Raw genomic sequence first — 25,788 nt, forward strand, 5'->3', positions numbered from 1 at the left:
TTGTTGGGCGGCTGTTATTGTGTATTAACACCGGGGTGGGTGCGCTTTGTATGACCGCATGTCTGTCTCATTGATTCCATCAGTATTATTTTGTAATCGTGTGTCTCTGTGATTGAGTTAGTGTGCATTTCAGGGCTCCTGTGTATTGAATAATGATGTCAGGGATTGGGTTGTTTGACTGGGTAATGGCCTCTTTTCAGTCTTGTAAGTGAATGTGTCCTTCTCCTGTTTCCCTGTCTCGGCTGGGGCAGGATCATTTACACTAGGTGATTCCTTAAGATGCTCACATGCACTAAAAGACTATCCCTTTGGCTCCCGAGCTCTCCCTGACAGCGGGGCGTGCCGAGGGTACACCGCTCGCGTGTGTGACACATGGGGTGGCACGTCTGGCTGGTTCTCAGCCGCATGCTTCAAGGAACGGTCTGTGGCCACTTGCGAATAACCATGTGTATGTGTCAGCATAATTTCTAAGGCTATGTGAATAAGTTTACATGAGTGTGCACCTTTGGTGCACTCAAGGGTTTTGCTAAGACTTGTCAGTTGTGTTTTTTAAGTAAGTCTCCATACCCTAAGTTTCTTCACAAATAGATGCAAGACTATACTGTGCAGTTTTGAATAGATTGGTGTGAAGCTGTGAAGGGATCTATAAATGACTACGTACGTCTACAGTGAAGTGCACACTTGCCTTTGCAAGGATCTTCTTGTGTGACTTTCTATATTAATGCATAGAAGGGCATCCATGTCAGTTAGCAGATGCCTCTGATCTGTGTGTGACTGCCCGACAATGTTCCCATGTCTGAACTGACCCGGGTCTCTTATATATGTAAGAAAGAATGGGATTCTATGTCAGCAGCATTTAGCAGTAAATATATGTGCTAAGAAATCTTAAACGTACAATGAATCTCTGGGTTTGTGCAATGGCTTCTGACTTGTGTGGACATTGTGCGCTAATGCCCTAAGACAGTGTAGCCAGATTTGGTCCCTTGGAAATGAACAAGAGAGTTCAGTTATTTTTCAGCTGATGATTATGTGTCATTGCCGCATGGATTTATTTGCTCTGTGCAGGCAATGTGTCTGGCATTGGGCCTGTTCTGTGCCTCCTCAGCCATCAGGATTTGGCCCAGCAGCAGTCACATCCAGACAAAGTCTCTGAAAAATGCTGTGAAAGATCCAGAAGACTTACAGAGAAAGCTCTCGACTGTACCCTCTCACCAAACTACCCCATCAGGGAAAGACCCGAGACCTCTGTCAGTTAGGTCATCTATATGGCCGGCATTTAGCAAGCCAGCGAGTTTAGCTTGTATTTTTCAGTGAGGTTGCTAACAACTAACTCCTTACTCCTCCTTGCATTAGCTCAAGCCTTGTTACTTCCCCTGCCCCCTTGTTTGCTCTCTCACACTTTTTGCCTCTTCCTCCTCTGTATTCCTGCTTGCATTTGACCTTGAACAGATGACACCATCCTTAGCACACCCACTGCTTTACCAGCTCCCACCCCTCACACTGGGGTAGCAGCATCAGAGCAATAAGGGGAGGGAAAAAATGAGGGAGTGAGGAAAGGAGAGAGGAGGGGAGTGGGGGGGGGAGAGAAACCTGTTTGAAAATAATTGGAGGCTGTTAAACAGAGGAGCCCAGCATATCACTCTAGTAATGGAAATAAATTCCATTGTATTTGCATTTTAATTTTCCACATAAACAAAGGCCCGAAGTGTGCTGGCTTTGCCAGAATCACCAGCCAGAATTTAATTAGAAATGAAAAGTTTATAGGGTCCTCTTTAATGCGATTAATGCACAGTTAACATTTATCACATACATATGCCGGAATCGCCTTTTTTAAGCAACCACCGGCCATGAAATGAATTTCTTTTCAACTTTTTTAGCGTGCGTGAGGAAGGCTGTCTCTTGTGAGGCGGTCCAGTGAGCACACTCCTGACAGCTTGGTAAACTGCAGCCCACAGAGGCTTAGTAGCCCCCATCCTCACTGAGGAAAGTTCAAGGTGGCTTAGAGGGAAGCATGGTCTAGTGGTTAAAGCCTGAGGCTGGGAGTCAGGGGATCTGGGTTGTATTCCCAACTCTGCCACATTCTCACTGCATGACTGACTTGCTCTCAGCATCTGTTTCTCTGGGTGTTAAAAATAAAAGAGGAATCAGCTGGAAGAAGATATCTCAGCCCCAGATCCCTCTGTGTCCCAAGCTTAAACTTGCCCAGCCCTGTTGTGTGGGATCTGGATTGGATCCTGCACTATGCTGACCTCTCAGCTTGTCTCCCCGTGCCTGAGCATCCCTATGCCGGATGCGGGAACAGGGGAGCATCTGCAGCACTCTCCTGCTGTGAAAGGCTGGGCCTCCTGGATGGACTTCTTTGCACCGCCCCAGCTGCCTGCACAGCAGGCAGCGCTGGTCCCTGCATATGGGGTCGCATGGACCTCATACTGCTTGTGTGAAACACGCATCTTCCTGCCACAGGGCATGAGGCAAGAGTGGAACAAACTCTGCCTGTGCGGCCTGGAAGCCCTGGCACCCCTGCAGTGAAGGGACTTGTATCTCTGCTGATGCAGCTCCATGTTTCCTAAGGAGATCCTCTCATGCTGGTTTGGTCCAAAAAACTGCTAAGAATGGCTTCTGAGATACTGGGGCCGTCAAGCCTGAACCTCAAATCCTAACATAAACCTAATCAGGAGCGGCTACTAGCCCTCCTTGTGGTAGGGGTAATTATACCTCCCACACCCTGAGGGGCCTTGAGTAGGTTGCCCTATGAGTGCTTATAAAAAGCTTAGAGCTTGTCTGCACAGGGACACTAGGAAAAGCGAGTCTAAATCCAGACAAATTATCAATATCCTTCCCTTGCAGAGCACGATGCCGAGATAAAAGGCCAAAGGTGAACACCTCCCCTGTGAGCCCATGCCCCTGCCAGAGCCAGGAGGGCATCAGGCTTGTCACCTCCCTGCCTCCTCCTGGCTCCCAGAGGGGACCATATTGCTGCCGGTGTCCTTATTGTCCCTTCCTTATGCCCCCTCCCCTGCTCTGGCTGTGTGACAGACAGGGACTACAGCCCCCCCCCCCCCCCCGCCTACTCCCACGCTTCCTTTCAGAGCAAATAAACCAGGCCCATGGACACAGAGTGTTAGCATGTTAGGGACACAGCAGGGGAAGGAGGAACATGAAACCTCTATTGATCCCTTGAGGAATGATGTCCCTTCCTTATCTTATCAGATTCTCTTCACTCTTCAATTATAGTCAGTTGAAATTGGCCTCTTAACCCAAACAAGATAACCTGGGTAATGAGGAGAAGAGTGTGAGGGGAGGGGAGGGGAGGGGAGAGGAGAGGAGAGGAGGGCACAGTCCAGTGCATTAAACTATGGCTATCGTTAGAAAGATCTCCTTTAGTGTAACCCCCTCTGCCCCTGCTATCCCCAGGTACCCCCTTCTTCCATCATGTATCGGATGAACTAGCACACGTCCACTCCCTGCTGTGTACACCCCTCATTCCTTCCAATGCGCTCGGCACCCCCAACAGACACATGTCCCCACATTCTTATGTGGCACCTCTGTGTATATGTGTACCCGCTCTGCTGTATGCCTTCTGTGTTCACAGAACTCAGCAGATGCCACTCTGCCATAAGCACACTCGCACACGTGTTTGTGTTACTGACGCTGCCCATCTCACCAGCTGCATTCTCCTCAGCACGTTGGTGGTATGGCTGCCATAGCACCTCATCCCCAGGTCTACCCAAAAGAACTGCTGACAAAGACATGGAGCACTGCTAGGTCCCACACGCATCTGTTCACAGCCACAGTTCATCAGTGCATTCACACGGCTGCCTTGCCATCAGGAAGCAGTCACACAGAATCCTGTCCAGGGCCCCACAAAACTAGGCAGGCTTCCCAACACATGTATTGCCGTGCCTCTGCTCGCCCCTGTGACTCCTAGCATTTAACTGCAGAGTTACAATGTTGTTTCCATGGATAAGACTATTCTTAGTTCTTACACAGACCTGTAATACCTACTTGCTATAAGTCTATACTCCCAGCTGGACATGTTGCCCTAGTGATATGCCCACGCTCCTCCTCATACACATGTCATGGGGTATAGGGCATATCTCACCCAAATATCCATTACAGGGAAGATTGTCTGGGGGAACAATAGAGACTCAGCAGTCTATCTGCACAAATGCACCCAGGTTTCCATGCTCAAATTACTTCACTGTGCACGGAATGATCCATGAGGACATTCAAATGGTGCAGAAGGTTCTTTCATTTTGGAAAGGTGGTGCTCTGAACAGTACAAAGGCTTCGCTTACAAGGCCGTCACCCTCCTCTTACACTCTCTTAAAGACTGTATTCCCCAGGGTCGCTTTACCCTCTGCATTTCAATATGCCAGGGACATTTCCTTGTATATGTATCCACCTGAAACGGGCCACACTCCCTTCCATTTCATGTCTCCCTGTGCCACCAGCTCTGCCAGTTTTGCCCACTGGGCACCAAGACCCATAGAGGGGTCACCCATAGGCATGTATTTTTCTTTAAATATTTGCAGGCCACAAAAATTCATGTAATCTGCAAAAGGGGGTTAGAATCGTGGCAGTCATCTTTTTTACAAATTTACACATGCTCTCTCATGTGCAAGCATACAAACTCGCCCATGCAGTTCCTCCCTGCTCTCCAGCTTGTGCACTTCACAAGAATCCGCGCACAGACAGATAACACTCTCTCCCCATCCTTGCTGCCTCCATATGCACAGACCCCCAACTCAGGCACACGTGTAGCCTGGAATCGTTAAAACCACGTAAGGGAGTTGGATGTCAATACTGGGTGACTCTCAGCATCTTGTTTCGCACAGTGGCCAAGACTGCCTCTGTAAAACCACAGCAGGTCTGGTTTTGACACTATCCGAGTCAAATCTGCCTTAGGCTTCCTCTCCATCTTTATCTCTTGCCCTTTCCTCCCCCAACCCCACCCAGCTGTGCTCTCCACCCGCTCTGGGAGCTTCGTGTTGTGACTGTCTGTCTGCCAGAGACAGCACCACAAACATTGTCTTTTTAAAACTCTGAATTTGCTGTTTGTTCCATAGGGAGAGGGAATTTGTGACGTTATGCATTTTCCACTCTGCTTCTGCTTACACAGCCTTGGCCCGTTTGTACGTAGCACGTCCCAGAAATACACTTCCCCTATGCACTTGCTATGCAAACATGATCTCCTTTTCTTCAGAAATATTATTCCTTCCTTTTCTTTTCTGCACCTCCTCCCTTCCCTATTGATTTTATAAATAAGTGTATGTGTATTTTTTGTGTATGTATAATTTATGTATAAATGTATAATTTTTCAAGCTCTAAAGTTAAACAACCAAGAAAGGGCCTAAATTTAGGCAAATATTAACAGCAGGCACTATTACATAGCTACATTGTGATGCAGTCTCTCTTTTTAAAGGCAGATGACCAAAATCGTTCTTAAAAGAATTTTTAGAGAAACGTGAGTATGTTGAAAGGCAATAGTCCCTTTAAGAAGTGCCCAAATGTTAGTGCCCAAAGACTCTATCGCAATTTTAAAGTGAGAGCTTGAAAATGGGCAATGGGTTAATGAGGTTGCCCTCACATTTCAGCCCAGCTTGAAGAAAATAAGGACTAGTTCCAGGAATCAAAGGGCTGGGTTATTAACCCTTCCTGACCAAAGAAATGGGTACTGCTAGCGTTGCCAGAACCATCCAAACTACCCTGAAACTAGAGGTGGTGCAGGGCACTCTGTCTGACAGATACGTGAGGGTTTCTTTTGTGACTTTGTCGTCTGGTTGCAGTCTCTGCTTTTCCTTTCATAAATTAACGAACAGACATCAATCTGCCTTGCAAAACATGGACACTACCCCTCTCAACTGAAATACAGTGATGGGCATTTTGAGCAGAGCTGATGATAGCTATTCTTGACACAATTTGCCTCTCAACCAGAGATGGAAGTTTAACCCTGTGCTTCGGACCTTGCAAAGACAGGAGGGTGCTTACCTTGGAAGGAAGAGGAACTGTTCAAAATGGAGCCAAAGGAATAAAAACTAAATTGTCCCCCAGGAGAGAACAATTAGTAGAGGCAATCTCCAGCATATCTGTGTGTGTATGCATGTGTGCATGTGTTGGGGGAGTTGTTAGAAGCCTGGGGAACAATATGCTGTGCAGATTTTAGAAACACTAGAGGAGCTGCAGAGCTAGGGGATGACAGCAGCAAGAAATGTCCTACTTCTATTTTTCATACAGGCAGAGACGAGCCACCAGAATCTCCCTTCCTGATTTAACAGTGAGGTTTGGGTAAATGTTTCATATATAGCATTTTCTGGGAAGCGTGTCTGTGAACTCACAGTCTGTTAGCTCAGGCTTTTGGCACATCACTCTTTCTCCTCTCTGTCAAAACTGGTACGCACATAAATCCCAAGCCAGACAGAGGACAAAGGAATATCCTTCCCCTACACCACATCAAACTGCTGCATATGCTTTCTTTAGCCTACCTGCATTTTGTGACACCGTCTACGTGCCTGCCCAGAGATACATGTTCCCTGCCATATACCAATATACTCATATGTAGTATCCAACCAGCAGGCGCACTTCCCCAAAGATACCTATCTGCATTGCACTCACAGTCCCCATATAAATGTCCTATAAAAAAAACGTAGCATAACTCTGCTTTTTGCTTCCCCATACCCACCTCTGAACACATCAACCTTTCAAATTTGCCTACTATATATATAAATGTACTCTCTACGCTCCTCCTATCCCGTCACTCCTCCTCAATATCTATATGGACAGACATATTCTGTCCATCTCTCTCAAACACTTCATGCATACATCCTGTCATTCTTCACACCCCAACAACAGCTATTGCTCTCCTATGGCTCCAGGACTGACCTATTGTGTTGTCCATTTCCCAGCGACAAGGGGTCTAGTTACAGGGTTATTGATTGGTTTTCATGCAGACAGATGGATCTGCCTTTGGTCTCCCCACCAAAATCCACCTCTGTATGGGCTGATTGTAACTGCTCCAGGGATAGGATTTCACCAGGAGACCACCCTCCATGCAAACATCCTTCACCCAGGCCATGGATGGTAATAAATGGAGTCAGGCTGAGCCATAATAAAAGCAATTGAGTGGGTTACCTGTGCAGACATGAGATTTATACCTCCTCATATTTGATGTGATTGTTTTATTGAGTTCTCAGTGCAGTTAGGATGCCGTTTATTTATTTATTTATATGCCTACTTATCGGGGAAGAGGGGGGAGGCTGTCGCAGTCTATAGCTAGTGTTCAGCCTCCGTCTTGTCAGATATGAGCCCGAAGAAGAGGGCTCTCCAGTTTTGCTCTGCCTTTTACCTAGATTTGGGCTTGGCAGGTGAGCCTCATTTCCTATAACAAAGTTGTTTGTTTCAGGATCCCTGAAACCTTGGGGACTGCCTGAATTATGAACCTAGTAGAAGCTAAGGGGATGGCATAAAGAAAGATGTGTGTATATGCTGATTTTCTAAAAGAACCTTTCGAAAGAAATTCCTGTTTACGCTGTGCCTGTTCTGGACAATGGGCTGTGATCTATGCACAGAGCCTCTTTATGCTATTGCAATAGAAATAGTAAGCACCGGCATTGCTTCTGACTCTGTCATCACATGTAAGCGTTCAGAAATATTAGCAGGTGCAAATTGATTGGAAATGAATATTTGTAAGTGCACTCTAAGGAGTTTGGAAACCAAGTGATTAGATTTGTGATTTTCAGCTGTGTAGATAGCCAGGTAAGTGCTACAAAATCAGCTCTCAGTTACTGGCACTAGAGAAAACTGGAGGCTAGCGCTGAGTATCATACCGTCTAGTATTTCATCACAAGCCTAACGGTGTTTGTTGTGGGTTTTGCAGCTCCTCTAGTCAAGTGATAGCATGAGAATTTCAGTTCTCATTTAATAAAGTATGTTTCCAGTGCTTGTGGGGCTTGAAAAGGGGCCTGTTGGCTCTCTAAAGACTCAAAGAACTGCATTGTTAAGGTGTTCTTAACGTCATTTAATGGGAGTCAGATATCCAAATCCCTTTAAAAATTTAGGATAGAAAAGAGAAAACAAGTAAAAACAAACCCACATTGTATTACAAGTACTCATGATTTTTATGCCAATTGCATGATTTAGGCTCTACCTTGGCATTTTTAAACAGCTGAGACTGGTAAAAATGGCCATGCGTGTATAGGCTCCAGTCAATTAATTGGGATTGCAGTAAAAAAATCCTCATTCCCCTTGGCTCACAGTTTAAGGAATGGTTGTTTAGGAGGAAAACACAAACCTTTCTGACGCTTTCAGGAGTAGTAATAATCATCAGAGCCATCTACACACAGATGGGATTTCCTAAAACCCTAGTTAGCTGCACAGATGTCAGGCCAATGACAAATGCTTTTGAAAGTCTCTAACTTTCCATTTTCCCCAAAAGTGGGATCCCTAAATATTTTGCTGATTGTAAGTAGCAAGCCTAAACTCTATTTGAATTTCAACATGCCTTCATTAAAGACCATGGCAAGTTAATCTAAGTGAAGCTCAGCCTTGTTCAACTGTTTTGAAGTGATATCTTCTTATTCGAGCAATATGGAAATCTTTTGTTTGAATGGGCTTTAGAATCAGAGATGGGTTTTGGGGGATATTTGATACACTGCTGAAAACATGACTTTGTTTTGTATGCATCATGTCATCATATCATAAAGGGTCCAGCTGGCCTGCTAGAGCATTATCTATCTCTTTAGCCAACACAAGATTATTTCTTATTGTATATTTGCTTGTTATGAATACCATCTAGTTATATATATTCCAAGAAATCAGAAATTCCTGTGGGATGTAATTCTGGTCCAACTTAATGGACCTCCCTATCAGGAGATTCCTTCTGCTACCATTTAAATGTTTCCTTTCTTATTTCCCTCCCTTCATTCCTGGCTATACTGCTTTGTTTAAACATGAATAATCCCTCTCCTGTTGGAGGGACTGTGCCCTTCAGATCACTGTATTGTTCTCACCACTTCGTCATTGCTTGGCCAAGCTACTTATATTTTCGCCTCTTTTCTCCCAAAGTCAAATGAGTTTTTTCACATAATAGTGATTCCAGTAAATGAGGTTTAGCTCTATAAGACCCATTCACCCAGCACTGAAATGAAGCTGCCTCTATGGCAGAATGCAGCAATCATTCCCTAGATGCAAAAGCTTGAAAATGTTTAACTTCCAACAAAAATCAAGCTTTCTGTACATCTATACAAAAAGGAAGGGCTGGGATTTTTGGGTGATAAAGAGACCGATGCAGTCCTGAACTTCGAGGTTCACAGAACAGGGAGCTCAAAACTTCCCAGGCACAACCAATTTTACTTGCTAACTGCCTCTGTTGAGCTAATATCTCTGCAATATGAGAATTAGAAAACATGCAGCTAGCTTATTGTAGTTCCCACCATACAACCTTCCAGTGGTCAGATATGAGGAATAAGACAAAGAGAAATGCTGCGAGCATTCGTTTACTCTTTCAGCTGAAGTAACATTGTCTGTAACCTCTGCTTTATGAGCCTGTCCTTTATTTGCAATGATAAAAAGACGATAATACCAGGTTTGTGTCTGATGGAGAAGAATCTGAATTTAAAGGAGTCTATACCTTGTCATGAAGCCCTGTGTGACCTGACTGCATTCTTTGCTCAGCTGAAAGCAACTGGCAGTAGAAGTCGTCTACCTTGAGAGCATGCCCTGATGCAGGAAATTGCATGGGAACCTTAGACTCAGCATCAACAAAGTGAGAGAATCCCTGTTAGGATCCCGAGTTTCTTCTGTGCACGCTAAGAAGTGCCAGGTTACGAGACCTGGTCAGCTATGTTGGGCACTGTCGGACAAGTTTTTTTCACCCCTGCTTTGCACCAACCACTGTCAGTCAGAGGCTAATCCAGTCTACATGGCCAGTCCAATCCTTGGCCTCTCTATTGAGAAAACTGACATGTGGCTACTAAATACTGATGGTGGTGATAGCTTTGTGTGACACACACGCTTGCCAGTTAAAACTGTGCAATTCACCCCGTGTTCACTGCAGACCATACAGTTGTCACTATTTTTGGTCACTATGAACAAGCTGCCATTAGAGATACTCTGTCCTCTTCCAGCTTCTCCCTAGACTCATTACCTGTTCTCCAAGAATTCCAGATTTGTTTGGTGGGAAAGACAGGGAGAGATTCACCAGTGGCTTTGGCCAGGGTGACTTTCGGGGAAATTTTCAAGCAAGGCTAGCGAGAGTGACTCAGAAAGCCCTGTTTGCATACCATTGATTTCTTCCGCATATGACACAGCCCCTGCCCTAATATGCCTGCCTTCTGCCGGGCTCGATTGTTTGTCTTGAGACATTACGTTTACCTCAATCAAGATTATGTTCAATCCTACCTCCCTTGCGTGGGCTAAAGCCTCCACTGATGTAAAACAACCTAGCTCCAGTTTTGAACCTTTTCTCATTACGTGTTGAACTCCATGGGAATTTTTAGTGAAAGATGACACTGATTTTTGCAGTAGCTAAATACTGTTATTTTAATTTTACAGATAGTAAAGCAGCCTCATAAGGAGTCTATGTGACCTGCCCGAGATCAACCAGAAAGTTAATGGCAGAACTGGTAAGAGAAATCTGATCTACTAATATGCCATTCTTTGCTCTAAACTACAGGCCTGCCCACAGCCACTGAAATTGGCCACATGCTCAATAATATTTCAATGTACAAGTATATTTCACTGGTCATTATAACCTGAATCAATGTTTGTGTCTTTCTGTATGTATTTTTAAAAAGCACATCATTATTGGAGACTTTAAGTAGGAATCATTAGCCGATTGCTATATAATGAAACAGGAAACATCTCCCCAAACCAAGTGCTTAACACTAGAAATTAACGTATACCTAATACCTAAGAGAAGACTGAAAAAACATCTAATGGCTTGACTGAGATATAATATATTCACAAAACTCTATTCTGTGCGATGGAGTATTAGTTAGGTCTACTCTCAGGAGCTCAGGGTCCAAAGTGTATCCAGAAGGCTGACTGAACTCCGTAATGCTTTGGCTTCGACATTCCTTGGATAAGGACTAACTGGGAGTCCCTAATACTGAACCCAGCCGCAGGAGAGCTGGGATAGAGGGACAGATTGTGGGGATGGTGTTTTGCTTTGCCTTTCTGGACCTGTAAGGAATTCATTCATTTAAGAGAAGCGGAAAATAATGCTTAAACTACAATGTCCGTTGCATCAGTTGCTGCATAATCGTGAATGTGTGTCCGTGATGTGCTCCGTCCTGTTCCTACTAAAGTACATTGTCTAATTCAAAAGATTTTTCTGGGGTAATTATTATCTCATGAAACCTGCGTTCTTAGGCTAACTGTATGTGCCGCAAAACAAAGGAAAAATTCTCATTACCATCTGCCTCCAAGTTCATACTTAGGAGACCGCCGTGAGGCTTACAGCGGTGCCTAAATCCAGTTGAAAGATTCTAACCCAACTGACCAAAGATAACTCGTTTATAGTCATATGACAGATGGAAAAGTTTGGGCTGGCAGGGTGCTCGAGAAGCAAGGTGCTCAAGTGATTGAAAGTAAGCATTAATTGCTTACCAAAGAATTAAGAGCTTTTGTCACTTGCCCGCTTCTCAATTACATGTACTGTGTATATGTGTGCGTGTTTACATATATGCATGTATATATACACACACATATACGTGTGTGTGTACACCCACACATATGCGATAGCTTTATACTGTATGGTACCTAATGTATGAAGCGGGAATGGGAAAGCTCCCAGTGCAGAGGTAACTGCTCTGTCTTGATCCTGTCAGTTCTGGTGCACTTTGCTTATTAACTAGTACACTCTCTAGACTTTTTTGCCATAATTAAAGGAAAACCACCGCATAGCAGAAGACTTAATTCTTTCCATGAATCTTGACAGGGCAGTTAAGTCATGTTTTTCACCAGAGTTTGTATCTAGCCTTTGTCTGCATGAGTTTGGTACGAACAAGTTTCTGATAAATCTCAATACTGAATTACATGTCGTCCAAAATGTGTCCTGATACTCTCAGCGCAATACTGACCGATCAGTGCAATGTAGGCACACAGAACTCATGTATCACAAAAAATAATTAATGGAAAATAGATTTTAAAAATGTTTTAGGGAGACTTTAAAAATGGAATTGAAACTGCTTTGTTTTGTAGTCTCTCGCCCGAAAGCCTTTGTTAATGTTAGACTGATCCCCAGAAAGAAAGAAAATAAAAAGTAATTGATACATTTTCAGAAAATCTTATAATAACCAAAAGTAGGTTTTTTCCATGTACAAGGAGATCTCCATTTTGAAGTGCAGTATTCACAGTCTTTCTAGGGATATAGATAACTTCTCCTATTTCTGTAAATGCCTTGTTTATAGTCTCAAGATATTAAACCACTCATGGATGTAGCTCTGACAGTTCTGGACACTGGGCCAATGCAGTTGTTGCTTTGGAAGCTCCCCATTTTGCAAAAATACAAAGACAGATATTTCTAGACGGTTGGTTTTAAAAATTGCATCTATCTGAAGCTGCTCAGAGAGTCGGAGTGTTAGATTATCTCCTACTTGTGATCATACCGCAGGTAAGGGATGTGCTGTTACAAAGGACTGACCCAATTCTACATGTGTATTTTGACAATAGGAGAGAGAAAAAGGTATATTTAAATTGTGAACTTAGTCCCCTCTTTGTGTTTTGAGAGTTTTGTGAGCTGGAGTCACAACAGTGACTGGAGTGATGAAGTTCACGCTACTCTCCGCGGCACCAGGATTGGGCCCTTATATACTCTCTATTCCTATTCCGCTACAATTTTTCCCCAGTTTGCTGTCCTGTTCTTGCCTAGCCCAGACTTGCAAATTTTATGACCTGTGATATGATGGGCTCACTTCCTCACGGAGGTGAGTTTTGGGAAACCCCATACAAAGGTGAACAGTGCAAAGCTGGGCCTCAATTTTTAAAAGGAATGGGGAAAGACTTAATCATATGAAGCCAAAATGCCCTTGTGCCTTGGTGACTACACACTCAAATGCCATTGTAATATGAATCAAACATGGTGGGTCACAGCTGAGCCTCTTTAATATAGTAATACTTAGCAGCTACAAAGCACTTGTCCTTCTCAAAGCATTTTATAAGCGGTCTAACTGACATCTGTTCCCACCTCCTTCTGAGAAGGATCGGTCTTCTTTTCCAGGGTGGGGAAACTGAGGTACAAAACCCCCAAAGCCCTGCAGCAAACTGGTAGCAAAGGTGGGAGCAAAACCTGGCGCTCAGCCTTCTGCCCGGGACATCGCAACCCAGACACGAGGCGTCGGGTCCGTCAGGCATAAGGCTGAGACTTCAGTGACATTTGGATGCTAACATCCCTTGAGCTAGCCGAAGTGTACATATGTGTCGGGTCCGTATATGCTATTCCTCCCAAGAGCCCACAGCCGTTCCTCTGGACTCCTGTACCACCAGCTTAATTCCTCCCAGGGATAGCAGGCTGTCCTTCCGCAGCTGCCTTTGTAAGGTGTCTGAATGTCAAACTGTTATTATTTCAATACCTGACTGAGAGAGTAACAGAGACCTGGAGGTTTTTTAGGAGGGTGTATAATTAGCCGATCAGTATTATGTTACCCTGTTCATAACTTAATAACCATTTTAATACAGATGGCACACACAGGGATAATTTCCTAGGGTAGCCTAGCAGTATATTACAGAGACAGTGTGTCTGAGGGAATCTTTCTTAGCCAAGGTACATTCCACTAGCTAATTCTACCTGCTGTTTTCAAGATGATTTGGGATAATTCCATATCATTTGCAAAATATTAAAACCCATTTATATAGGATGCCAGATTTAGAAATACACAGTCTGAGTTATTAGACATATTTTGATAAATCTGCCATGAAAAGCGCAAGACAAAAAATGCCACTGCGTTTTCCCTGCTATTTATTTTTGCTTCCCTTGCTATAAATATACCAGGTTTAAAAAAAAAAATCTGGCTAAACTTGTTATATATCAAAAGGGCCAATATACGGACTTTTGCATTTTTATCTATGCAGACACTACAAAAGCCTGTATGCGTATTTCCATATACCTTATATACATTTATTTGAGTGGGAAGCGCCGTATATTTGGGATTGCTTGCAAAATTTCATGTATTTTTACTCTGTTGATGAGGTATTTCATGCCTACGTACATATCCTTTGCAAACGTCCCTGTGTTACTCTGTTTCTAGAGGCTGTATTTCTGTGGGCGTAGTCAGGGTATCTGTACATACATTACACTAAACCAGCATAATTACTTCTACTGTGTGTGTAAGTGTTGTGTGTTGCCAAAGTGCATCAAAGATCTGATGTATGTCGCGTTTGAATGTGCGGACATGTGAACAATCTGAGCGCTTTGCAGTGTGTTAGACTTGATTACATCTATCACCGGCCTTTTTCTCCTGCATCGATCCTTTTTTTTTTTTGTCGTATGGTTATTTTTGTCACCTCAAACCTGAGACCAAACCTGAGTCCCTCCACCAACAAAAGTCGCACCCTAGCAGCCGGGGGAGGAGATGGCGGGGGAAAGGTTCGCTAGTGCTGGATGGATTCTGCTGCTCCCCAGCCCCCGCGAGGGCAGGGACCAGCCGCGCCGGGACTCGCAGGCACCGCACGGCGTGGCGCTCCCCGCCCGGGGAAGGGACCGCCTGGCAAGTTCAGCCGTTCCCTCGGGCTAGCCAGGAGGAGCGAACCGGGGGAGTGGGTGCAAGGGAAGCCTTCCTTCCCCCAGCACTCAGCGGCTTGGGGCTGTGAGCCCGGCTTGGCAGCGGATAACGGCAGCTTTTCAGCTCAGAGCCCTAATACCCTGGCGAGGCTGCCAGTCGTTTACACCCCGGGAGGGATGTTGGAGGGACAGGGAAAACCCGGCTCCGCCGCCCGTCACCCCATCAGCCCGAACAGCCCCCAAACCTTGCGGCACCGCCGGGCTGCTCGGCGGGGGGGCTCGTCTGCTCTCGCAGCAGCGCTGCCCGCCCCGGGCCAGGCGGCAGGCGCAAGCTGCAGCCCCGCGGCGTGCAGCAGCGAGACCCGGGGCAGACCCGCTACCCCGCTGCCCGGGTCGGGGAGGGGGCAGCCGGCTCCGGCCCCGCTGCCCGGGACTGGGCTCGGGGGCCACGGCGGGACCGGGGAGCGCCCGCTGGGCCGGCGGCTGGCAGACCATGCCAAGGGGTCCCGCTGCGGGCGAGGGGCTGGAGCAGGCTGGATCTGACCTGACCGAGGAAGGATTGGGCCGTCCGCGCTGTTGAGAGGGGTTTTATGGAGCCGTAAAGAGGCGATTGGGCCGCGAGCAGGTCTGCGGGGTTGCTTTTACCTGTTTATGGAGGAGACGCTGGGGACCGTGTCGTTGTCGCAGATGCCCTCGGCCAGTAGCCTGTCCCGGATCTCCCAGGCGAACATTGTCGGGTTTTGTCTCTTGTACTCGGCGATTTTATCCACTACTTTGGGGGTCGCCACTTTGGGTTTGGAGCCGCCGATCACGCCGGGCTTGATGCTCCCCGTCTCGTAATACCTGTACAAAGGACGGTCAGTGACCGGCCGTGCCCGCAACAGCCTCGCCGTCCCCGAGCACCCGGTGCCCGGCCGCCCCTCGGAGCGCCCCGCAGCCCCCGGCCCCGCTCCCGGCCCCGCGCCCACCTCGGCTTCGGCCCGCTGGTGCGCGGCCTCGGGCCGCGGCGGCTTGGGTGCCGCATGGCGCGGCTCCACGGGGTGTCGGGCTGCCCGGAGCCGTGGGAGTCCCTTCTCCTCTCCAGGGCTCGCTCCCGCGCTCCCTGTTTTCTTTTTTTAATCCTTTTTTTTTTTTTCCTTTTTTTTTTTTTTTTTTTGTGCGTGAGACGCGAGGGGCGCTGGGCTGTGCGCTGCCTCCCCCTTCCCCCGCCTTACACGCACACACTCGTTTCAGGCCCGGGGATCGGGAAACAAAACAAACACCGTCGCCCCGATGCGACCGGCCGGAGGCGAAGCCCTCCGACCGCGGGGCCGGGCCGGGCGGCCAGGGAGGGGGCGCGGGGAGCGGGCAGTGCCGGGCTCACACCCCCCGCCCCCGGCTGTCCCCGCCGCCGCGCTCGGGGCGCTGGCAGGGCCGTGGGTGCGGGAGCGCGGTGTATTCCCTCCACCGCCCCCGGGTCCCGGGGAAGCGGGTGCTCGTAGGGGGCAGCTCCAGCCCACCTCCCCGCAGGCCGTGAGCTCTGACCCGTCCTTTGCGGAGGGCACGGCAGCGCGCACACGCCACACGCACGGGCGGCTGGGGCTCGGCCGCCTGCTGACACCGCTCCGCGTCCGAGCGGCCGGGCCCGGGGGCGCCGGGCCCCCCCGGCTTGCCTCTAGGGATATTTCACACGTTTGGCGGCGATCGGTTACCGGGGGTATTTATTTATTTATTTGCCCCGTTGTTTATTTACCCGTATGTTTGCTAAGGCCGCTCACGGATTGTTGTGAGTTGGGGGATATTTTTGTTGTTGGGGTTTTTTTTTGTTCGTTCTTTTGTTTTTTTCTCTCCCCCCCGTCCCTTCTCTTTCCCGCCCTCCTGCCCACCCCTCGCAAATTGTCTTCCCAGGAGTTTCCAAACACCACCGGGCGTGGGGGGTGGAGAGGAACACGTCCTTGCCGGCTGGAGGAGGGGGCCCTGCTCTGCCGCGGGCTCCCACGGCTCGGAGGTGCCGGGGCCGCTCGGGGAGGTGGCGGGGAGAGCCCGGCGCCGGGGAAAGGGCGGGAGGTCACACCGGAGCGGGGAAGGGACGCACCGTTGCTGTACCAGGGGAGGGGACGGAGCTGCCTCTTTCCTTACCTGCCCAGGATCTTGCTGACACAACCGTGGCTGACCCGCAGCTGCCTGGAAATGTCACAGGGTCGCACCCCCTGGTGAGCCAGCTCCACTATCCTTTGTCTCACCACGTCAGGTAGGGGCCTGCCGTTCACAAACACCCCCCCGAGCTGGTTCACACCCCCGTGCCCTGCTGGGGAAAGAGAAATAAAAAAAACACAACAACCCACGCACACCAGAAACACACCGTTAGTCGTGGATTCTTCTCCACTCATACTACAAAATCTCCAGTCACTACAGATGGATGGAGGTGATGGCAGGGGGTCGAGAGGGGGGAACAAGACGTGGGGGAGAGAGAGAAGAAGATAAAAAGGGAGAAAGAGAGAAAGAAAGAGGAAAACACGGGGAGAATAAGAGAAAGAGAAAGAAAGAAAATAAATAAAATAAAGAAAGAGAAAGAAATAAAGAAAAAGAAAGATAACGAGAGAAGGAAAAAGAGAGAAGGAAATATAAAGAGAGAATGGAAATATAAAGGGAGAGGAAAGATAAAGGAGGGAGGGAAAAGAGCAAGAGAGAAAGCGAAAGAAATATAAGAGAAAGGAAGAAATAGAAAGGAGGAAAAATGGGAATGAAGGAGAAGGCAGAGTGAATTTTCCTGAGCCGGAGGCTAGCCGGGGACTGTCCCCTCGCGCGCCACCTCCCCTCCCAGGGCCGGAGGGCACCTCTCCCACCCACTGTCCCCGCCCGGGACGCCGGAGCGGCGGCTCCTCAGGGCCGTTGGGGGGGGGGGCAAGGATGGAGGCAGTGTCCGCTCCGGCTCCTCTCCCAAGAGTTGGGGAGAGATGCTCTCCTAAACTCCGGAGCTCAGCTGCTTCGCGGCTCCGAGCGAACCCTGCCGTAGTCCCCCTTCTCCCTACTCCTGGGCTTTTCCTCTGTCCTTTCTTTTTCTTTCCACGGTTTTCTCTACATTGTCAATTACAGTTTCTCGCGAACCCCGCCCTCCCTCACCCCGCGGCATGTCTCCCATGCAACGCGTCGTCTCCCGTTATTTTCGGATGCGAGTTGAAGGGATTCAGAGAGAACAAGAGAAAGGTAAAGAAATGTAGGGAGAGGGAGGAAGAGAGAAACAAAATATTTTGTGTCCCGCGGTCCGTGTTCGTTTACGGACAGACCCTCTCTCCTCAGCTTTCGACCTTTAAAGGAAAAATCCTCCAGTAAAAAAAAATAATTTGACAGACTCGCACGGTTCCATCTTTTTTTCCCCCCACACAAATCTAATTCGGGGAGAACTTAAAATGCTCCGTTTTCCTCTGTTCCCCCCTTTCCAGGCAAAAACCCGCTCTCTTTCAGATAAGACTGCTAGGATCGCTTCCCCCCCCATCTTTCTCCATTTCGAGAAATAACTTGGGGGGGGGGGGGGGGAAAGTATGCACCTGCTAAGCATGGGCGGGAGGAGCGAGCGGAGTGACGGCAATAAAGGGAAATATCTCCTTTTAGGACTCGGCAGGACAGGCAGTCGTGGGCCGCTTGCGCCTGGGGTGGTCTGCCTGCGAGAGGGGAGCGATCCGCCCTTGCCCGGGCGTGCGGGTGATGCGCGGTGGCGGGCGGCACAGCTTCGCTGCCGCTGCTGCCTGGGGTCCCTATCTCCGGAATAGCCAGCTGATATAGCTGTGGAGTACACACCGTATTAAAGCTTTCCTTTCACACAGCCCTAACCTCCTGTATCTTCCTCGCCGAGAGATCTTAGTTCGTTTTGCAGTTTGCTGAAAAATGATCTGTTTGTATTTTCTCTGAGGTTTTTTTCTCCTCTGCTTCTGACACTGACTTATTGGCTCTGAACTTAGTGGAAACTCATTGCCCTGCGATCGATCCAAGTCTTTTCGCACAAATAGAGTTTTTTCCATCTCCTCTACCCCTTCAGTAACCCTCCACATATCCCCTCCCAGCCACTGCGGCCAGGATGCCGGCTGGCTTCCCCGTCCCTTCCCCGACGAGCCGGGGTTATTTGTTGCCTTCTTTTGTTAGTCTTTCTTAAAACATATTTGGGGTTTCAGAGGGGAGGGGGGGAATATCTATCTTCCTCCACTAAAACCCCCGGGTATATGTTGCTGTGTGTTTTCTTCATTTGTTCAGAAGCCCTTCTGCACATGTTGCCTCTAAAGTTACAAGACAGCAATTTCTTCGGCAACTCCATGATAAATAATTCAAAGCACCTTTTATAACTCGCATTACAAAGTATTAAAAGGCAACAGATGCAAAAAAGATTAAAAATTAATAATTCAAATTATTGCAGCCCGGATATTTTTCACACGAGTTTGTTTTGCTCTGCCCCGTGCTTTTCAAAGGTTATTTCTATCAGAGCAGTAAGATATTTACGTGTATTTATCTGCGTATAAGTGCCGGCGTCTGTATATACATATACCCAGCCAGTCGTACCGCTTTCGTACGGATCGTGTTTTGCTGTCGCTGTGTATGTGACGGCGGCCCGCGCCCGTGTGTATTTTAATTGCTTATTAATACCTAAGTCGGTAGCTCCAGAAATACATTTTAGGGAACAAATCAAATGGTGATTTTTTTATTTTTTTTTTTTAATCGGAAGCCAAAATTGTTGACGAATCTCACTGGAGTTTTTTTAAAAACCAGTAAGAGTGAAACGCCTCTTTCGGCTGCCTGCGTGGTCCGGATCGTACCGCGGGCACAATTACTGCAGTCGCGTCTGAAGGAAGGTCGCAGCGCTGAAAACTAAAAATAACGTCTAATGAACGGACTATTTTCTCTTAAAGGTCTTCGAGAATTAAACCCTACATTTTAGGCAGTGTATCCTGGAAATCATTAATTTGGAAACAGGAAGACAGTTACCGACATCCATGATTGGGGATCTGATCGTGGGTTTGTGTTTCTGCACCTTCTCATGGAAAAATTGGGATTTTTTAAACTTCAAGCATTTCCCTTTTACATGTTTTGGGTTTGTTTTTATGCAGCGGGCAGGGCGTGTCCTCAAAGTTTCGGTGTCAAAAGTTACCAATTGCTCTTAATTATTCATTTCCTGACTCAAGATACTCTCAATCTCGGCTTCTTATTTGTATTTTTTTCTTTAATTTAAATCTGGGAATTACTTTCCCTCCGTGCGGTGAAATTAAAATCCCTGAAAATTCCTTATTACAGTCCCTGGTAAAGGGGTCTTTTCTCTTTCCTTCGTCCCCCTCTTATAGAAAGGTTCTTTAAAGTGAAAATATATCACGAATGCACTTTCTTCTGTGCCAGGAATGCATTTAAAATGCACACCGGGGATCTGGTAAATAAACCAGGAGGGACCGTGACTTCTTGGGAGCCTCCGAAGCCGCCAGATCTCCCAGCCGTACAATTACCCTGTTTTTCCCGCAGTCCAACCTTTCACCAAACCGAACCGCACCGAAGCACGGAACAGCCACCGACCAACCCGCCATTAATTTGAAACCGGCGTCTCCCCTTTCTGCCATTGAAATCCGAAATCAAAGCAAACAGCGTCGGATCGCGGGGGGAAGCTGGGGATGTAGGGGCACGCAGGGCTGCGGGAAGCCCCGGCCCGGCGGGACCGGGACAGGGCCCAGCCCGGGGGCCGACACGGTTCAGAATAAACTCGTGTTGTCTGCGGGGCGATTGGGAAAGTGCCTTTGCGGAGGAGAGATCTGGTTCGGGGGGTGTTTTATTTCGCACACACACGGCACGCAGCACAGGTACAGCCGCACACAGCCCCCTGCCCCCCGGGCTGGGGGTCCTGGCCCCCCGCCCCGCCGCCGGCACGGAGCCCTGCTCCCCCCAGGCCCGGGACTGCCCCGGACCCTGGCTCTGCCGCCGGGGGCGGCGATGCCCGGCAGATCCTGCCTTCTGATCGCCTCTCTAAGCCCGGTTTCGGCCAGGGGGGGAGAGGCTGGCGGTGAAAGGATGGACCTGGAGAAGGATCAGGTGAGGAAGAATGGTTGGGGAAGAAGGAATGGAGGGATGAGAAAGAGGGAGAGCCGCGGAAGGAGCCGGGCTCCAGTACTCACGGTGCATTGCTGAGAAGGGGTCTGCCTTGCAGTGCATATCCATGGGGAGGCAAAGGAAGGGGAAGAAATCGGCTGAAGCCGCCGTGACGCCTCTAAAACTCAACTTCAAGACTTAGGGGAGAAAAAAAATAACAAAAAAACAAACCAAAACAAACAAAAAAAAACACACGAGGAGAGGAGAGGATGGGAGCGGCGGGGTGCGCTGACTCCCCTGCCCGGCGGAGCGGGGAGCGAAGTACTTTCCGGGAGGCAGGAGGGCTGCGCCGGCTCTGGGGGGCCGAGGCGGCGGGGCCGGCGGAGTCAGCAGAGTCCGTGGGAGCGAGGGGCTGGCGGCGCCGGGGGGCAGGTGGGTGTCATGGCTGGGAGGGCTCAGAGCATCCCCGGCGGCGGGGAGGAGGTGCCGGAGCAAGGTGCGGCCGGCGGCCAGGCGGCAGAAGGCTCAGGAGGACGCGGCTTTCCCTCCTCCTGCGGTCCGGGGCTAGTTCATTTAAGTTCAAAGAGGAACAGCAATCCCCGGGAAAGCTGCGAGCGGCGGGCGGGCGCGCCCCCTCCTCTCGGCCGGGCGGAGGATCCGGCGGCCGGCGGACTTTCGCCCGAGGTGGGAAGTGCTTGCGAGGAGCCGGGGCCGGAGACTGGAGCCTCCGCTCCCGGTGTGTGTCTCTCTAAAAGCCGCAGCGCCCTCAGCCCCCCGCCCGCCTCCCCGGAGATGGATGACTTGTCAGACAAAGGCAATAGATTCCGACACTCTCTGATTCGCCAGCGCGCCGAGCCGAGCGCGGCCAGGAGAGGAGAGGGGAGAGGAGGGCCGGGCCGGCGGCGCTGGGCGCGGGGGGGCCGCCGTCTTCGGGACCCGGCGGCGGGGGAGCCCCGGCGGCGGGGGAGCCCCGGCCGCGCGCTCCGGAGCGCCCCGGGCCACGCGTGTGCGGGGCGGCGGCGGCCCGGCCCGGCCGGCGGGAGGGGGCTGGAGCCCCGCTTTGTTGTCACTTGCGGCTCTGGATCTTTAACTCCCTTATTTAACACACGCACGCACACACGGCTTGGTGGTTTCATCTCCCTTCTCACGCCCCGCTCTTTTTTACCGGAGACTTTGCTTGGGGTGAAACGGGAGGGGGGGATTCGATACACATCGAGGCTTCCGTGGTGTGCGGCTTAGAGTGGGGGGCGGACAGGGAGAGAAAGGGGGTGAGGGGTGGGGGTGGGGGAGAGAGAGAAGGGAGAGATCAAGAGATAAAGACCTAGAGAAGTAAAAGAAAGAAAAATAAGCTACAAGGACCGAGAAAAAGAGAGAGAGGAAGAGAGGAGGGGAAAGAGAGAGAAGGGGGGAGAAGATAAAGAAAGAGCGTGCAGGAAAGAACGAGAGAATGAAAGAGAGAAAGAAAGAAAAGAAAGAAAGAGAAAGAGAGAAAGGGAGAAAGAAAGAAAAAGAGAAAAAGAAAAAGAAAAAGAAAAAGAAAAAGAAAAAGAAAAAGAAAAAGAAAAAGACCGAGCTGCTTGCACTTCTTTGAACCAATTGATCGGGCCCTTTTCAGTCGTTGCAAAGTTTCCCCTCACGCTCATTTAGGGAAATAACAGCAAATGCAACCTCCCACTTCCCACATCTCTGCTGCTTTTTTTCTGGTTTTAATGCTAGAGTGGGATTAAAGAATTATTTACAAAAGTAAGTCTACTGCTAGAACAGATGTGGCTTTGATCTAGCAGAGCAACAGCGAGCAAGGGAGAAACGCCTTCTTAGGGTAATAACCGGGGGTAAAAAGACAAGACAGAAATTGCTGTGAGCTCACTTTTGATTTTCATACTGCGAGTTTATCATCACCTGAAGTGTACTTTCTTCTTCTCCTCTTTTCCTCCTTCATGCTTCCCCATCCCTCTGCTTATCTGTCAGGGGACAGCCCCTTTGTTTTCTAACTGGTTTAAGTAAAGAATCTCTGAGAGATCTTTATGAAATATTTGCCACTGTCTCATAAATCATTTTGGCACTTCAGCTGATGTTTTATCCTTCTCTCCCCCACTCTCCTCTCTCTTTCCCTCGTGTGCAAAAAGGATGATTTGAAAAACAAATTTTTTTTTTGTTTTCTGACAGTGCCGCCGGTTAAATGTAGACAGGCTGAGCTCCCGGGGCTGCGGGGCGGGGGGCGGGGGGCGCGGCAGGGACAGCCGAAACGCAAACACCAGCCCCTGGCAGCACCCCCGCGCAAGGCGAGTTTTCCGCCGGAGCGGGGGCTCTCCGCTGCCCGGTCAGGACCGGCGTTCGCTGCCGCCCGGCTGGAGAAGGCGCCTCTCTGCCCCGCCCGGGGAGCTCCCGCCGGGCGCCAAGTTTGCGAGCGGCCGCTGCGCTCCGCGGGCAGCCGGGCCGGAGGTGCCCCCCTCACCGCCGCGGCCCGGCCGGCCGCAGCTCGCCCACCCGCGTCCGCGTCCGGCCCGCGGCGCCCCCCGCCCACCCACGGGCTCCCTTTATCCGCCGCTCCCCCCACCACCGCCCGCGGCGGGGCGGGCGGAGGGGGCGGCCGGGCGCAGGTGCGGGGCTGCGGCGGCGCTCCCCGCCGCGGCCCCTAGATGGCGCCCTCCGGTCGGCTTGGCGGCGCGGCGGGCGCGGGGAAGGGGCGGTGGCGGCGGGCGGGCAGCGGAGCTCCGCGGGCCCCGGCCCCGCGCACGCACCTGGCAGCGGGGCGGCCCCGGTGGTTACCGACTGCCCCCGACAGCAACAGCTCCCGCTGGCGGCGGGGCCGGGAGCGCACTCGTCGTTAACCCCTTCCGCCACCCGGCTGCTCAGCGCTGCCCGCGGCTGGAAACGGCCCTTTTACCGCTCTCCCGCCAAGCCGTCTAGGTCGCTTCTCGTCTCCCAGCAGTTCCCCCTTCCTTCCTCCGCTACACCCAAGCAGCCCCCTTGGCCCCGCGCCCCTCGGGCCGAGCTCAGGCACACGGCCACGCCGGAAGGCAGAGGCTGGGAGGTGCGGGTGGGAGCCCCCCGCAATGCCGGCTGGAAGGGTATATCCCCCGGCGGTGTGCCTGCCTTACCTAACCGCCCCATCCCCAGGGCCTCTGCTTGCCGGGAACTGCCTCATCGCCTCCCTCCCTGGGCAGTCATTAACACTTGGGGAGTTCATTTTGTCTCTCACAGAGATGCTCTGGGCCTTTATAACTGTTGATTGTACGGTCAGGGGATAACAGCTTGGTGGCGGCCGGGGCGAGGGGAGACGGCAGATCCCAAATCTTCCGAGGATGTATTTTGCCGTAGTTTCTTCATTCTATTGCTGTTTCCCCATCTCAGTGAGCAGAAAGGCAGGAATAAGACACTCGAGAAATATACAACGTGAGCGCTCTGCGAAACGAAGCTTGAGTCCCACGGCGTGGAGGTAGCCCGTGTAAACGGGGGAACCCCAAGCCTGGTAAAACAAGACCACTTTCTCGGGAAGAAAAGGGAAGGAGAAAGGGAAGGGGAAAGGAGAAGAAAGGAAAGGAAAGATAAAAGAAAAAAGGTAAAAGAAAATAGAAGAAACGATAAAAGAAGAAGGAAAAAGCTCCCTGCCCGCTGTCCCCTTCCCCCAGCACACATACCACAATATCCCCTTCCCACACCAGACTTCCTGGAAGAATTGCTTTGTCAACATTTAAATCCACCGAACAATTTCTGTCTGCCCAGGTTAGAAACACCGGCCTGTCCCCGCGGCCCGGGCACGGCGTGTGCCCTGCGGTACCTGGCGAGGCCAAGACCACAGGACTCTTCCCACTCCCACGGCTCCACATGTATCGCCCCAACGTATTCCCACTTCACCAGCCCTGGATGCTTTTTTCGCCGTCCCACTTTAAATGAACCTTTCCGCTTCTATTTTCCTCTCCTTTCCTTTTCTTTCCTTTTCTTTCTTTTTTTTTCTTTTCTTTCCCTCTTTTATTTTCTTTTTCTTCTTTTCTTTTCTTTTCTTTTCTTTTCTTTTCTTTTCTTTTCTTTTCTTTTCTTTTCTTTTCTTTTCTTTTCTTTTCTTTTCTTTTCTTTTCTTTTCTTTTTTCTTTTCCCTTTTTCCTTTCCTTTCCTTTCCTTTCCTTTCCTTTCCTTTCCTTTCCTTTCCTTTCCTTTCCTTTCCTTTCCTTCTTCTTCCTCCCCCCCTTTCTTTTATTTCTTTTTGCCAAAGAGGATCTGAGGATCTCCTTCTTTGCTAACCACCACCCCCCCCCCCCAAGCTAGAAACATTTACACTTCAAAAGAGGGGCCCGCCTCCGCCTCTCTGCGGAAATTTCAAGAAAAATAAACTTTTGGGGGGAGATGCGGCGATAGCTATCTTTCGATCTGCTTCATTAGCCGGCTTTCTCCAGCTGATCAAGCCAAAATCTTCTCCATCGATCCTATTTCCCACCCCCGGCCCCGATACACATGACGGCGAGGGCCCTGTCAACTCCCCTCCAGAGTCTCTCCTTCTCCCGTGCTGCCCTGGCTCTGCCAGCTCCCCGAGCTCGCCTTGGCCCCGGGAAGCGGGTTCAACAAACGCTGTTCTCGGCAGCCGCCTCCTCTCCCCGCTGCCGGCCGGGGACCCGCAGGGCTCGGGCGGCGGGGGGCAGCCCCCCGGAAAAGTCAGGCCTGGAGCAAAATTGTTGTGTCTACCATCGTCGTTGTCCCCAGAGCCGGGACTTGCACCCTCGTTGGCTCCCAGTTTTCTACGGGTTGTCTCTCGCGGATTACACTGGAAACCAGTGAAATGCGACCCGTGGCCAGCGGGACGTGCTGCGGGGCAGAAGTTTTGCGTTTATCCCACCTCGAGATGCCGCCAATTCCTCGGCTCAGCACACCGCCAGGCTGCTTCCCCTTGCCAAGGGTGCGAGCGCTTGCAGCCTCAATGTGGGTGTTGTGGAGGTGGTTTAGCTCTGCCCTTAATAATCCCCAGCGCCATATTTATGAAGTTACAGGGTAAATCTGCGCTGACCTTCTATATGTATTTTTCTGACCTGTGACAACTA

At 49.9% G+C, this 25,788-nt stretch overlaps 1 protein-coding gene across 4 annotated transcripts in view; it reads right to left on the minus strand.

The window, feature by feature from the left end:
• PAX2 (paired box 2) overlaps positions 1-20,944 on the minus strand; it is an 86,496-nt gene extending 65,552 nt beyond the window's left edge. For 2 of the 4 annotated variants that reach the window (XM_068400007.1, XM_068400005.1), the window contains exons 1-3: positions 20,842-20,884; positions 16,838-17,003; positions 15,365-15,562 (exon numbers count right to left, since the gene is read on the minus strand). In XM_068400007.1, the coding sequence (XP_068256108.1) occupies positions 15,365-15,562; positions 16,838-17,003; positions 20,842-20,884 (407 nt within the window). Of the gene's footprint in view, positions 1-15,364; positions 15,563-16,837; positions 17,007-20,841 lie in introns of all 4 variants that reach the window. The other 2 variants (XM_068400004.1, XM_068400008.1) reach the window with 2 other exon arrangements.
• Positions 20,945-25,788: the final 4,844 nt, after the last annotated feature.

Source organism: Nyctibius grandis, chromosome 4 (genome assembly GCF_013368605.1).
Source record: "Nyctibius grandis isolate bNycGra1 chromosome 4, bNycGra1.pri, whole genome shotgun sequence".
Lineage (NCBI taxonomy): Eukaryota > Metazoa > Chordata > Aves > Nyctibiiformes > Nyctibiidae > Nyctibius > Nyctibius grandis.